General features: G+C 38.5%; 1 protein-coding gene across 3 annotated transcripts; it reads right to left on the bottom strand.

Moving 5' to 3' along the window:
• Window positions 1–364: 364 nt before the first annotated feature.
• LOC102586217 (lysine-specific histone demethylase 1 homolog 3) lies at window positions 365–15424 on the bottom strand. Of its 3 annotated transcripts, none has more exons than XR_366907.2 (10): window positions 15263–15424; window positions 12491–15169; window positions 10025–10166; window positions 7483–9849; window positions 7304–7397; window positions 6475–6953; window positions 5262–5978; window positions 5060–5134; window positions 2030–2941; window positions 365–1730 (listed from the first exon to the last, which is right to left on the bottom strand). XR_366907.2 is itself a non-coding variant. In XM_006341951.2 (9 exons), the coding sequence occupies exons 2-9, from the start codon at window positions 14788–14790 to the stop codon at window positions 2876–2878; spliced, it is 6240 nt and encodes a 2079-aa protein (XP_006342013.1). In that variant the 5' UTR covers window positions 14791–15169; window positions 15263–15424; the 3' UTR covers window positions 365–2875. The 3 variants fall into 3 exon arrangements, 1 of the variants encoding a protein (XP_006342013.1); XR_001472817.1 differs by having other exon boundaries at window positions 365–616; window positions 713–2941; XM_006341951.2 differs by having other exon boundaries at window positions 365–2941.
• Between the last annotated feature and the right edge of the window lie 662 nt (window positions 15425–16086).

Consider the following 16086-nt stretch of genomic DNA (forward strand, 5'->3'; position numbering starts at 1 on the left):
TACCTAGTGAAATCTGAAAAAGATTAAATATACCGAGAGTAAAATTTAGCTTGGAAATCCCAAACTTTTGTCAAAACTCGTATGTTTTAACTTCGTGAATTCTTCTATTTCGTTTCACTAATGGTAATACCTCACCATTTTATCTCTAGTTTCGTTTCATTTTGTTCATAGTAGTACCTCCATCCATTTTATCCATGACCTCAATTTAGTTTAATTCATTTTCACCCGTGATTACATTATTTATCCATCATGGTACGTCATACATTTCACGCTAAATAAAACAGCAATTCAAATAATTAAAAAAGTAGTGAAATGAAATTGTTAACCAACATCCAGCAAAACTTTCAAAGAAAAAAAAGGAATAGAAGCGAAGGAACAATTGTCTTTAAGTATGCATACTCGACTCGTACTGCGTATTTGTGCACGAAATCTAAAACACTAAAATGGCATATAGGTCGTACCATAAATTTTTTACACACAAGGCCACTGGGCAGACTACTTAACAAGAAGCACTGGCATTTCAACTTCAGCGACCACGTTTAAGCCTCATAAGGAACGGTTGCTTCTCAGCTGCAATCTTCAACATTGATTACCATAATCATATGATTAGTGTACGCTGTCAAAATCAGAAAGACAAGGCACTGTTAAGCATTTAAGCAACATTAAACAAAGATAATAGGGGAAAATATCAGGGGAGGAAGGGAGATAAAACCATGAAATCGGTAGAGGCAACTGCAATGATGAATCAACAGCTGCAAATCATCAATTATCTTGTAACAGAAATCTTACTGGCAAGCAAGTGCTTGTGCGCTGTGACAGTAAACAGGAACTAAATGCACATAGAAGATCTTGTGTGCACTTCTCAGTAGATCGAGGCAGACAACAGATGTAGGAGGTGACGTTATGAACTGCAGTGCTCTCCAGGGCACAAATAAGCACAGAAATCACAATCATGCATCAACAAGTTACTACATGCCAAGGGAATTATGTAAAAGCTGTTATGTATATGACTTCCATCCTAGCACATTGAAATCTGACATTGAACTAAATAATGGAAGTGGAAATAGTTACTTCTGCAAAGAGAATCAGAACAAACATATTTGGCTAATTAAAAGACTATAAAGTCCACTACAATTGGCCAGTAAAATGAACAATGATCACTGGCCTAAAGAATTTCAGGCTTCCTCTTTGTATGGCTGCCTGACCTGAACATCAGATGACTTATATTTCCATCTTTATCTACTGCATTGAACATGAGGAAAATGAGAGATTTTGATTGGACGTTAGCAATCCGATCAAGAACCTCTTCCCCATTTCAACATCATTCTGCACTGAACAGCATAGCTGATATTTTCATCTGTATCTACTGCCAGTAGTACACATACTACCGGTACCGGTACTCCATTCCAAGATGTTCAATATGATAAGTTATATGTTTCTGCAGAACTGTATACGATCAAATTTCACCAACCTCAAACCGAGGGTATACTACTAGCCTGATGGATAGACCCATCTCCTTGAAAACTTAAGAGAAACAGAGTGAGACAATAAGAGGAAAAATGACCACAATTTCTAATTGGTAATACCAAAATAAAAGCAGGCCCTCAAAAGTAAATAGGAAGGCAGAGTGAAATCAAGAAAAGCAACCTGTAAGGACTGGAAATAGCAAGTAGTCCAAAGAGAAGACTCTCCTCCTGCTGCGTCTCTCAGCTCTCAGCTATATGCTTAACCTGACAATAAAGGAAATATATAAGATCAGATAACGCATGTGAGAAATCAACAGATTACTAGTGTTATGCATAAAATTCTATAGCATGCATCTTTTCATCAATTGCAAACTTCTAGTGCAGAATGAAAATGTCTTTGACAAACTTATCCCTTGAAAGAATGTGAGTACACGGGGCAACAATCACCTCACTTTCAACATAAAAATGGCATGTACTACCCAGAAAATTCGCACACACCTTCAGAGAGAATAAAGATCATTCCTCACTTGGGGGGGATGGAGAAGGCGATCTAGAAAACTCACTTATGTACTCCCTTTGCTCCCTCTTCTTTTGGCCTTCTTCACTGGGTAGTGCATAGGGATTAAGAAACCTCATGAACAAAGATCAAGCCACTTGGACACAATCGCCAAAAGCACACATCTCAACAATGTTCTCTTTGATTGAGTGGAGCAGTCCACAGATCATAGAAAGAAATTCAATATAGCATATCTAAGAGATTTCATCTACACTATAAGAAAAAAAATCTTTAAGAGGGGAGATAGAAGGAGGGTTTTGTTTTTACTTATTCTGAGAAATCAATATTTCAAAATGAAGGAAGCATATGACACCCTCAAAATGTTCTGTGTATTTGTTCCAATGATAACAATCCTGAGCTGTACACATACCAAAACTAAAGAAAAGTCAGAAGTGATTGTTCATCAAAGGGGAATCCTGAACTGAAAGAAACAAAGGGCTACTTTTCTTCTATATAATACAACTTCAAATCTGACTACCAATTCTAAACCTAATCTTGCTATCTCTGAAGGAATTCACATCAGTCAGCAGGAGTAGTAGTATAACATTCACATGACAGACATGTTTTCACCGACTTTGCCACCTTGAGAATGTTTCTTGCAGACACACCGCAACAGAAATGTCAAAAGTCTCAAATTTGCAGGACAATTAATCAGTCTCTTACAATAAACAGTCCATGATACGCTCAACAAAACAGTCTCTGAAGACAACAACTAGCTTGGCAAGGATAATTGTTCAATGAAGCCTGCATTCCTCACTCGTCGATGATTGTTGCACCCACTCATGAAAAAGTTGATGAGACTAATCACCCTGCGGTAAAGCATCAATAAGAGTGACTGCTCATCCTTTGTCCATTATGATTTTGCACCCGGCTTCATCTGAATATGCCTTTCAATCAACTTGTCCACGAAATCTCTAATCTGCAGATTTACCAATACAACAAATCAAAGGCAGAAAAGCAATGAAAAGTGAAAATAAATACCAAGCATATTGAGCAAATGCTATAAAAAAAAATACAAGTGTTTTTAGTCGGAGTATATCTCCAAACAGATCCACATAATTTTTAGTCTTATTTTATTTTTATCATAATAATTCAACCTATCCAAAGAGGTCTGTATGGAGGAAGATATAATGACAGAGGATAAGAAAAACATCCATGTATTCCCATTCCCATATCTTATGTCATATTTGCTCTTCCACGGTTTTGAGATGCGAAAGATGGCTAAAAGGTTTTCATGTACAATAGAAACGTTTGTTGTGGTGAAGGGCAGATCTGGAATAAAAGCAACCACTTTGATGATTACATACTATTGAGAATTCCAGAAAAAGGAAAGAGTGAAAATAATACAAGATTAAGGATCAAGTTTTTCTTCCAACACCAAATCTTTTCACTTGCATAAAGCTTGGAGAGCTAGAGTAGAATATTTTCACTCTCAGCAATGTTTTCAGCCGAGGACAAATGCATGAAGGCTTGAAGATTTGTGTTTGTCATCCTTGTGAACAGGCCATGCTAATCTTTTCTGTATTGTTCCATTTTATAGGATGTCACCAGAAGACTATACATGGAGGTAAGAAGAGTAAATAGCAGTTCCTGTGATTATGTTTCATGTTTTGTTTCCTTTTTCTACTGTGGGGATTAGTCGTACTTTGCAAGGTTTGACAAGATATAACCCAATTTAAAGAAAGAAACAAATACTATCTCTGCAAACTTAAGAGTACTCGTTACAAAAGTTTTAAGATATCTATTGTTCGGAAGTTAAAAAAAGGAGGAAATAATAAATCAGCATAGCTGCTTAAAGGCTGTCCTGTCCACAGTCTAGAATTTGAAAGAATAGGCTTCTCTCCTCTCTTACTCTCAAACCAAACAAGAGAAAACAGTTCCCTTTCACTTATCTCCTGCACTTGCCCATTCCCATTTCTCTTTTCTTTCTTCTTATTTTCTGTTTATAATTGTGGTCCTTTCCATTCTCTTTTTTTTATGACAAGGAAAACCCGCAGCCGCTACCCCTTTGGTGCGCACAGGGTTAAACCCCCGCTCCTATGCAATAGCTCGCAAACCACACAGAAGAGGTAACCCGCACTAACCAAGCCTGGTGCGACAAGCTCGACCCAGAAGGCAAATCCCTTGCTTTCGCTGGCAGGGGTTTCAAACTTGAGACCTCCAACATGGAAGTCCTAAAACCAAATCACTGCCTAATTTACCCCCAAAACAAAATCTCCACTTTCTGCTATAAGATATATGTAAAGGCACTTTATCTGATAACAGTGAATGGTGGGAAAGCTTGTTCAACAATCTCATATTCAACCAATCAATTATGCCTCAATCTCACTCAATCCCATCATTTCAATACTAGACAATTTGGCTTTTAAGGAAAGTTAAGAGACTAAACCTAGAATTAAAGGTTCTCTATATCTCATACTCATCCCTATGGACTAAACCAGGTAAACATCATACCTAATGCAAGTAAGAAAATAAGAGTCATTTGCATGAGAAAAAGCAGATGTCTTTTTTCCTTTTCCAAGTTTTAAGATATACAAATGAATGTTTGCCAAATTTCCAACAACTAGAGCAAGAGTGGCTCTTCTGTATACAGGAACCCATATTACCAAGGATAAATCACAATTCACACCTAAAGTTCCAATCAATAGTTTAACCTCTAAACCTTCTCTATCCACAGAAGAGAGGGAAATCCTTTTCTGAGAAAGAAAAAGAGGGGCAGGTCTTCCACACTCTTTAACACTTAGCATTTGGTGAACTGCCATATGAATTTAAAGGAACTGGTGAAAGGTCTTTGGCCAGACTAAATTTTGGAATAGTGGAATTTTATACACCAAGAGAAGGGTCAGTCTTCCATAGGCTTATGCTTATTTGCATTTAATGTAACTCACAGCTTTATTAGCTTTGTGTTGCTTTTGAAATGCATATACTGCAGATTAAATTTCTAGTTTAAAGAAACTTTAAGAGTAGCGCAACAATAAGCAGTTAGAACATATTAAACAATGCAAAAAGGTGACAATCAACTGAGAGTAGTTTGTACCTTGTTTTTACGTTTGAAATCAAGAAACTCGTACACAAGCATGGCCTTTTCAGCATCTGTGGCATGTTCCATTACCTGGAGTTGGGAACAGGATCAGTTCATTATAGATATAAAAAGATTAAAGAACCTCAATTATGTAAACAAAGAATAAAGAATCCAACAGGCTACGAGAAGTTGGGGTGAGTCAGGACAAAAATCAGACCTTTGTAGCAGTTTTCTTCATTATGGATTTATACCCCTCCCTGTCAAGTTTCCTTGCTTTATAAAGAGGCATCAGCAAAGACGCAACATAATCTACAACAGCCAGCTTAATTCTTTCTGCTCCTCTCGGTTGATTATCTAGTGCCTCTTTATTTACAGTAATTTGTGAGGCAGAGCTTTCACACACTAACACATCATGCTTTCTCATATCCATTTTGGAACTCACGTTTGAATCCTCTTCATCAGTGACATGCATCACTGGATCATAGAAATCTGAATTAGCAGCAGCTGCTTGACATTGCCACATTTCAATGGCATTGTAATCCTTTATCCCTACACTATTTGAGCTATCAACCCATGCTTTGGTGAATATACTACTATCTACAGGTGCACTTTCTCCAGAGTGCTCCTTAAAGTTAAACTGACATGCATTGTCATTTGAGAGGCTACGCTGTGAGCGATTATCAACAGACATTTTTGAACTGTCAAGGTTCACACCAGCAGCAGAAAAATCAACAGACCAATCCCTCACCCGGCAGTTGCGAGAATCAATTTCGGATAAACAATCTTGCCTTCCTCCCACACCGCCAGGCCAATTCCTTCTGATGTCAGACTCATCCATATTTGCATATTGTTCCCGTCGAGCAAATTTGTGAAATGAGGGTATCTTAGGAAGCTGCAGTGGCATGTTACACTTGGCACCAGATGAAGCATAAGCCTGCAATGAAGGGTAATCATTGTAGAGCTGCTTAAGAGGAAACCAAGATTTATTTGACAAAAAAGAACATAAGACAGACAAAAACATTTGCAATATAGAGAAGCCCAAAAGCAAAATAACAGAGAATCCAACTTTGTGTTTTCCCCCTTTTTAATAACATATATACTCTAGGAATAATCAAAAAACAGTAAAAAAATATAGCATATTCCCTTCTCATATTGGACAAATGAATCAACCCGACTAATAAATCTTGGGATGATACACCGTTATGTTGCTTTTGGGCTGCACCATATTATAAATGTTTTTATCTGTCTTTTATTTTTTTTCAAAAGCAACATAACAGAGAATCCAGCTTTGTGTGTTTCCCCTTTTTTCAATAACTTGCATACTCGAGGAATAACCAAAAAAACAGTAAAAATGTAGCACATCCCCATATTGAACAAATGAGTCACCACAATTAATAAATCTAGGGGACAATACATTATAAGACACTAACCTCAGCAGCTGCTAGAGCGGCAAGGCGAGCAGCTTCTGCAGCAGCAAACGCAGCCTTCTCTTCCTCAGACATGGGGAAATTTTGCCTTTCCTTAGTGGTATCATTTTGCCTTCCTACTGAAGCTTGAGAGGTTGATGGTTCAACAACTGGAATAGTTCCTAATGTGGCTGGCCTGACATTCAGCTTCTTGTTGTTGACACTAACAGCTAAGTGATTTCCAGCCGATGAAGAAACTTTAGAACTCCGTTTACTGTCTACTGCTGAAGGATGATTGCGAATAGGTGGTTTGCCAGGTGCTGCAATGTGTTTGCTCTTCAAAGTATCAGTGGCAGTGGATTGTCTTAGTAATTTCAGACCACCATTAGCAGCCTTCTCCTTTCGAAAAAGTTCTATCCATACATTGACAAGCTGACTTGCTACAGCACGTATGTCACGGCTAGTATGCACACAGACTTTTTCTTTAACCGTTTTCCCAATGCCTGAATAAAATATGACAGGAATAGAATCAGTTAAATCAATGCAAGGACAAAGCAAATACACTAATGATATGACAATTATAAGGATCATTAGCCATTAATGGATATAGAAAGCAAATATTTAGAGTTTAAAGCATACAAGCTGAAAAACATGAAACATTAACAGAGAATATTGATAGCCCCAATGGGGACGTGCACATAAATAATTTGAAGGTACAAATCAGCTTATAGAGCAGGACTGCCTCTTCCACCCACCCCCAAAAAGAAATCTCAAAAGAAGGTTCACAATAGAAAAACCAAAGGAGAGCAGAAGGGGGGTGGGGGTTAGTTCCTTTACTCAAAGGGGAATGTACCTGACAGTCGGACTGCAAGCAAATCAGTTGAAACCAGTACTAGTACACGAACACAATGACGCAAGAGTTGGGTCCCATCCTTTCCCATGGAGTCCTGTGACCAACAAACATGAGTCAGACAACAAGCAATTTGTGTTCGACAGATAAGGCATGAAACTAAAATATGTGAGGATTAATACCAGCATCCACAAATTAAGTGTGCTAAGCCCTTCTTTAGTTCCAGCAAAAGATCTCAAAACTTCTACCGGAAGTTTCAACAATTCTTTTGCGAGATGCAATCTTCCTGCTGTTGTATTGGCCTTACAGAACATGTCCCTTAGCAAATTCTCCCGGGTCACGATCTTCACCCCATCCAAAGACTCCTTGCACAAAACACTTGAGAGCTCCACTGCTTCAAGTCTCTTCATAATGTCCCTTATTTCACTCCTTTCAACATCTGAATGCCTCTTTGCATCCTCAATTGCCTCTACTTCTGCTGTGTAATCAGTGCCTGTAGTCAATATGTCAATTATGCGCACAGCTTCCCGTAACCCACTCATCATTGCACCACCAACCGTGTCAGGGTGCTCCTTGCAGGTAGCTTCACCTGCAAAAAATAAACAGTTCTCCACAGGCCGGCCCAATATGTCATAATCTTCTCCCGATGACCCTACAGCCACATAAGAGTAAGCCCCATAGCTATAAGGATCTTTTCCCCAGTTGGTGACCACTGAAGCAACTGGATCAGGTACCTTTTCCTCACCATAAAGCTTCCGCAGAACCAGTAACGAATGCTTTACATGGTCATCGGAGCTCATTTCCTGGCCATCTATAGCAGCTTTTCCAACCACTAACGCTATAAGAACAGGTGCCCCAACAGTTTTCTTGACATTCCAGAACATAAAGCATCTGCCCCTCTCGTCTGTATCTTCAGCAGTCGCACCAAAGTAATCAATAGAATCATCCCAAAATACTTCAGGAAACTCCAAGACAACTTTATTAAGAACACCAAAGCCAAGCCGTTGGATAGATAAATCTTTCCAGTGGGGTAAAGGTGGTGAAAATTTGATGGCTTCCGCCTTAAGACACCCTAATGGAACTGTAATAAGGACTGCATCTCCAGAAAACTCTCGTCCATTTGTCGTGGAGACTTTTACCTTGTTAAACAAATCATTTTTTGATGGAACATCTTCTTTGCAATATGAAATATCAGTAACAATGTGGTTCAAGTGAACACAAAGTTCCTCACCTAGTGCTTCTACAACGGAGCTGTAGCCGCCTTTAATCATACAATGAGCTCCACCAAAACCTCCATATGCATCATCCTGATTCCAATAAGGAAGAGAGACTTCTTTAAGCAATGCAGCACAACCATACTCCAAGTTAGCAAAATGCCAATCCATTACCCTCCTCTCTGGGGGACTCAAGATCTCTACCTTAGAATTATTATTTTGAGGAACTCCACCATCAGAAAGTGCCGTGGATTCCACTGCTGTCACTGATGATTTTTGTGGTTCATTACCCATATGATTTCTTGCGGAACGGGCCTTCTGGCGCTTCTTAAGGGCATATTCTAAACCATCCTCCAGGGACATCCGCATCGCATGCTCCCCTTTTTGAGCAACCAACAGTACCATGTCATCCAATAAGCTATTGAATTCCGCTTCCAATGCTTCATCCAGATCTGCTGGTACTTTCTGGCCAGTAGCTACATCGTACAGGGGACAATCACTGTTCAATACAGTCAATTCAAGACCCAACTGTGCACAAATCAATGAAGAAGGATCTGGTCTTCTTTCAGTTGCCACATCTGCCTCAATACCAGTAATAATGCTAGCACCAAGGTCCACTGGAACAGAGAGAGACAAGCGATCGGTAAAAACACGACCACCTATTCTACTTCTGGCCTCGAGCACGGTGACATGAAAACCTTGGCGCTTCAGGTGCCGTGCTGCAGTTAGGCCAGCAGGACCAGCACCAACAACAATTATTTCTTTTTTCCCTTTTGCATCACAGCACGTGTTTAGCCTTTGACTCCCTAATGAGTCAGGTGTGAACCCACAAGAATCTTCTGAAATCAGAAGATGTTTATCGGCAGCTCTAACATCAATCTCTGTATTGTTGGGAGGCAAAAGATCTGGATCTACAATATTCTGTAATTCACTATCCTTAACTTCACTTGAAGGCACTTGAGCAACTAAACCTAGATCAAACGGTTGACGTGGTGACTGAATATCAGGATAACCATTTACACGGCAATCATCAACAGGACATTCTCGAGGCTCTGCTAAAGCCGGTAACTCTATGGCCCGCCTATCAATGAGCTGGCAATCAGCTCCACATTTTTCTGTCTTTTTCCCTTCATCAGATAAGACATCATTCTTCTCCGGCATGATAATCTCAGAACTCTTTGACCTCCCAAGAATAAAAGAAACTCCATCGTCTCTATCAGCAACAGAAGCTCCAGACTTTTCTATAGTCTTTTCTTCCTTCAAAATTTTCAAGTTGTGTTCAACACCATTTTCAGCTTTATCCTTTTCAGAAGCAATTCCAAAATTTATGTAGCCCTGTTTAAAAGTGGTTAAACTGTGAAAAACAATGATAAGCAAGCAAGCAAAGAGAAGTTCATGAACCAAAGTAGTTTTATAGAGAAAGATCATACAAAAAGAAGGGGCAGATCTCCTTTGTAAAGCTTGAATAAGAAAGTTCAAATGTTAACTAGGAGAATTGCAGAAAACTTACACATTGATCAAGAAATGAGTAGATTTGCCTAATTAAAGAAGCCCGAGGTGACTCATCCGCTAAAGGGGTTTCAGACACTCCACATTCTGAAAGTGGCAAGACGCGACTGATGTCTTTATTCCAAAGGCTCAAAATTTGATTCCTGCATCGCAACAAAGATTCACCAAAAGAGAAGTAGAGTCAATTATGAAAATATGTAAAACAAATACGATTACACTGCATCATAATGGAAAGTTAACATGCAGATTACACTTTGATCCCCAACCTACGCAAGTTAACAATGTAAAGTGCCAAAACAAAAAACTCCTTCAGTCACAAAACTTAGATTTCCACTGCCCATTAACAAATAATTTAGAGTAAGAAAGCTTTCAAGAATAGTTTAGAGAGAGCTTTCTTAACATTGAAGAAATCCCCTACGGGCTTCTGGTGATCTGCTTCGACTTAGTACACCGGTTCGAAACTCCGGGGTGTATGCCTCTGCCCCTCGACTGTAGTTATAAGAGAGAAAACCTGTTTAAAGAAAAAAAGAGTATCCGGAACAATATTCCAATTGTCCATGCATGATCATACATAAGCCTAACTTCCTAAAGAGTGGCTTTTGTATAAATTATATGAGAAGGGGAAAGGGTCGGGCGTGTATAAGTTACAGTACATGCTGCAAGTTGGGGTAATGTGAGAACCCTAAAGACCCACCCACCTGCATTACATAGAAATTTTAAATTCTCTCTTTTTATTTAGAAAAGAAATTTAGCCTTATAGTATTACTATCCTAAACGGATCATCACCTCTCATGTTCCTAATTTGAATACTTGCAGTGCTCGTGCACAATATGTTTGTTGAGAAGAAAAGCGGAGATTGGAGCAGAAGTAAAAGTGGAGTGTCTCTTGTTTGCTGAGATGCAACCAAAAGTGAGAAGTTGGATTTCCCTACACATCAGCTTTTCCAATCCGTCTAGAACTGAAATGAAATGAGAAAGGATATTTGCTTTTACTTCCCTTCCAAGTAGCAACCATACCCAACTCAAATAAAATAATCAATATTCACCAAAGAAGGAAGAAAGTTAGCTTCTCTGTATCGTACCCTCCCTTCCCTTCTGGGAACCAAACATAGTCTAATGATATTCTCATAGGATGCATCGTGGAACAATTGGTACTTTGGTTCTCTAGATAGATTTGAAACTAATATCCTGTTCGAAAAGGAAACTACTTGCTCCCTTCTCTTACAGACCACCAGGGTATGAATGTAAAGACGCATAAAAGGAGGGTGAAAAACCTACCTATCCAACCAACTGCTTTTATGCACATTAATAAAGAAGGTACTTTTCAATTTACCTTATCAATAAAGTACAGAAATTACTTTCCAGTCATTCATAAACTACAAAGTATATTTAGCTTTATCAAAATTATCTAAAATACTAAACAAAGTAAACTTAACAAAATATTGGATAAAGCAGATAGCTCTTTTGTTGATCAATGGTTATCACGGTAGGTAGACCATAAGATATGACACCAATGTGAACACATCAGAAACCAATAAGTTGTTCCAATTACATAGCCAACTAAAGAAATAGTGTGTGCACGTTCAAAAAATAAACCTATCACATCATAGGTAGATAGATAGATATATATAGAGAGAGGGAGAGAGGGAGAGAGAACAAGGGACGGAAAGATGCTAACCCCAAGGGCTTTAGTCTAGTAGTAACAGTGCAGCCTGCACTGTGATGTGTGGGTTAGGTGCATGCCACAGGTCAAACCTTGCGGCAGACAAAAGAGAAAATCCTAATATTTGAATGGAGAATGGTAGAGGGCAGCCCATTATCACCATGTATTGAACCGTTCGCCACTAGTCCTGGGGGATTTCTTGGTAATCATAAAAAAGGGAAGGAAAGATAATATGCTTTAAAGGCATACTTTATCTAAACTAAACCTTCAAGCAACATCACCTGTCTAAAAGAGAGAAGAAGAATTTTTTGCAATATCATCCCAGTATTTACTGAAACTAACAAGAAACACGGCCATTGCTTGCCAGCAGACTAAACAGAGATAACCCATCTGAATTATGTTGTAAGTAGTCAAAAATGAAACTATTAACTAGAACTTTCTCCCCTTTCACCATAAGAACTATCTTTGAACTTTATTTGTGTGGTCTTTTTCCCTCAAAAGGAGGTCCCTAGTTCTAACTCTTAGAAGAGTTCTTCTTAATCGCTTAACCCTTAGACGATTCTATCTAATGACTTTTCAAGGAAAGCAGGAGCATATTTATTTCTCTGTTCAAATAGCCCTAGATTAGCTCAAGTTTTGCAATAATGAACCGGAGCAGAGATTAGAATGAACCCAAAGAAACAAAATTAAAGGACAGATTATAAACATAATTTAGTTATCTCATGGAAAAATCTCTTGTAAGGCACTTAATAGCAAGGTATTAGAAGACCGGATATGGTATTCAGAGTGCAAAATCTGTCATTACCTGCATTCCAGAAATTCTAGGAGTCCAACTCTGCGCTTCAGGACCTCCTTAAATTTGATTCTTTCTACTGGGCCAACTTCACGAGCTTTAAGTCCAACAGATACTGCTGCTACCCCGCCATTTTCAGTATCCATAACTATCAACGACGAGTCAAGCTTCTCTCTTGTTTTGAAGTCATGTCTACCCTCTCCATCTTGATGACTTAAAAAAAAATCTTGCCCATGCACCAAAACGTCCCAATCCACATCCCCCTCATAGGCCATATCCCCGTGCCTACGCTTTTTAGTCTTGCGTGAAGCACGTTGACCTGAAAAGAGTCTCTGCTCTTTTTCTTCAGCTGCCAGCTTAGACTCAGTCTCTTCAGCAACACTTTCATCACATTCTGGTGTAATTGACGGAGAAGATGCATCAGCCTCATCATCTCCAGAAACAAAGACACGACTTTGATGATGTGAACCTTCACAATTCTCATCAGCCAGTTCACTCTGATGGAAAACCGAACTGCATTTGCGCAATGAGATAGCAGCATTATCAATAGTCATTTGTTTGGAAGAACCATATAAGTCATTACTATTCTCCATGATTTGGTCCTCCTGCTTCATCTGGCTGACATTAACTTGCTGACTCCTTCCTATAGACACTGGAGATGACCCACCCACAAACACTTGACCATCCTCCTTTGGCAAAGAAACTGGAGCACAAGCTTGCTCATAAACAGAATCAACAGAAATTCGCTGCTGATCATCAAAGTCACTTGAACACTTCTCTGCTGCAATAAAATCAGGCATCAAACGAACTTGAGCATACCCAGAACCTTCCATGTCTGTGTTCTCCTTGGCTGCAGTTGAACCTTCCAACCGGGAAGTGGACGAAATCAAAGTTCGACTAAACACATTTCCAATGCTTCCTTGAGATGTATGATCAAGTTTGTTCAATAACTGAACACTTCTACAAGAACCTGAATCATCTGCTCGATTTGAAGAGCACATTTGATCATCTACATGAGTTTCTCGGCTGCTTAAAATTGCATTTGAGTTCACATCCATATCAGCATTGAATTTGGTTTTTATCATGGGATGCTCAAGCATCTCAACATTCTCAGGAGTAATGGTATCTGCAGACGAAACATCACGACCTGTTGCCATTGGACGATCACTAAAACCATCCTTGGAAGCAGACTGTTCATGAAAAGTAGAACAGTTCTTCATGACATCCTCATCATGAAGATCTTTGCAATTTCCACCCACAATATTATTTGTTGTGGCAGTTCCCTCCTCACTAAGTTTACTGTGACATTTGACCTCACCATCTAGGACACCTGCGATCTTATTAAAACATGCTGGTACATCTAATTGAGATCCTTCAATGGAAGATGCATCATCTATGGCGATGCTTGATTTCAACAACTCAACATTGTTCAATGCAGACAAAGAAAGCTCTGGCCTTGAATCAGATTGTGATTGAATGAATTGCACAAATTCTTTATTTTCAGACAAGTGCATATCGACTGAACCTCCATCAAGTGACACATGCACATCCTCATTGGATTCAGGAATTTCCTCACCCAATTTCTGGCACATATTTGTGGATATGGAAGGAAAGATTTCGGTTGCAGTAGGGCTAGAGTTCAAAACATCACATAAAACTTCACTTTCCTTCCCTCTTTTCAACTGCAAAGAGCTATGTGATTTCTTAATAAAACCAGATTGTGCTTTCTTCAGAAAAGCTGATAGTGAATCTTCTAGAATTCCATCCATGCAATTCGGAGAGCTTTTTCCACACTCTTTATCATTTTGCAAGGACATATCCCCAGATATCTCCACTTTCTTCAGCTCCGAAGAAACCTTTGGTCTCTTACCTTTTCTCTTATTCCCTTTCTCGAAACCCTTATCAATTATCCCTTCAGATAGACATTCAACATCTGACAGACTCATTTCCACAATTTTTGCCGCTACCTTCACAGACCCATCTGGAGATTCCCCAGTTAACTTACTGGCATTGCTACTTGAACTTTTAACAATTGTTGACACAGATCCACTATTCTTCTTCGGACCCCTCAATTTCTTCCTAAAACTAGCTAATGTATCATCCATGCCAACCAAATCTTCACCCTTAACCACGGTTTTCTGAATTACATCCTTACTACCACCTAAATCCACCTTCGCTTTCTTCGAGTGTTTTTTGCTTTTTAACTTCAACAAAGACCCAATAGGCTCATCATCTCCTGAATCAAACTTCATCTCAATCCGCTTCTTAGTTCCTCTCTCCAACCCTAACTTAACATTCTCTTCCTCCCCCATATCTAGCAAACCCTTATTAGGGTTATCAATTTATACTTGCACCTCCTCCCTCCACATATAACAGACAACCCTTCCAAACACTAAATCAGCAAAACAAATCCAAATTTCACAAATCCTTAGGGTATCAATAAGCTTACACTTCCTCCCTCCACATATAACCCTAGCAAAAAATCCTTCTCACATACAACATACAAATACAACTCTTCCAGATTACTGAATCATCCAAACAAACCCCAATTTCATAAACACAACAACAACATTCATATCCTAAAACACAAATCTTCTCCCTTTGAACCAATGCAAACAATTCCACAATACTATTTCAGTTTCCAGTAACTAAAAAAACATCCAATTATGCTAAACTCAACACTTTCCACACCTGTAAATCGTTAACAACACAAAACAGCTCAAAATTGAGAACAAAAAGTAACAAAATTACCAGAAAACTAGGGTTTTATTTAAAGGATCGGACCTGAATGTTGAAGCTGTTGTTCCTTAGGTCGCGTGAGTGAAATCTTCTAAGAGAGAGAGTGGAGAAAAAGGGGGGGCTGCGCACGTTAGCATCACCGGCTGAAGGAAATCACTATTCCTACTGTCTCAAGGAAACGTTTGATGTATGATATATAAAAGTATATGGGCGATATGTTTTTGGGAGGATTTATATTTATACACAAAAAGAGGGTTAAATGTTTTTGGTGTAAATAACCCTTGTTTTATTTGGAGTTGGTAAGTAAATGACAAAAAGTAATTATGAAAATAAGATTCCATTTAATGTGTAACGTAAACTTCTGTTAGACTGTTTGTTGGGCGATACATTCAAAGTAATGTGGCATGTTGTATTCAAATGTAACGTGGCATGTTATGAGATTGTTAAGATCAATCAATATATGATTTTGATTTTTAATGGTTGTATGTATATTTTGATTTGTACAATAATGAGGTTAATTAAGAGTTTGTCGATTTTTTATGTTATGATAGTGTTGTTTGGTGTCGCGTTTGTACGAATCTGAAAGTGATTGGTTCGATTAAAACTCTCTTAAATGTAATGTGGCATATTATTGATTTGTTAAGATTAGTCAATATTGATTTTTATTCTTAGTGATTGTATGGATGTCTGGATTTGTTTAATAATAAGGTTAGTTATGAGTTTACCGTATTTTTATGTCGCGATAATGTCATTTAATGTCGCGTTTGTATAAATCTAAATGCAATCAATTAGGTTGACATTATTGATCTCTTAAATGTAACGTGACTTGTTATTGAATTGTTAAGATCAATTAATAACTATTTTAATCT

The sequence above is a fragment of the Solanum tuberosum genome, unplaced genomic scaffold (genome assembly GCF_000226075.1).
Source record: "Solanum tuberosum cultivar DM 1-3 516 R44 unplaced genomic scaffold, SolTub_3.0 scf00032, whole genome shotgun sequence".
NCBI classification, from domain to species: Eukaryota; Viridiplantae; Streptophyta; class Magnoliopsida; order Solanales; family Solanaceae; genus Solanum; species Solanum tuberosum.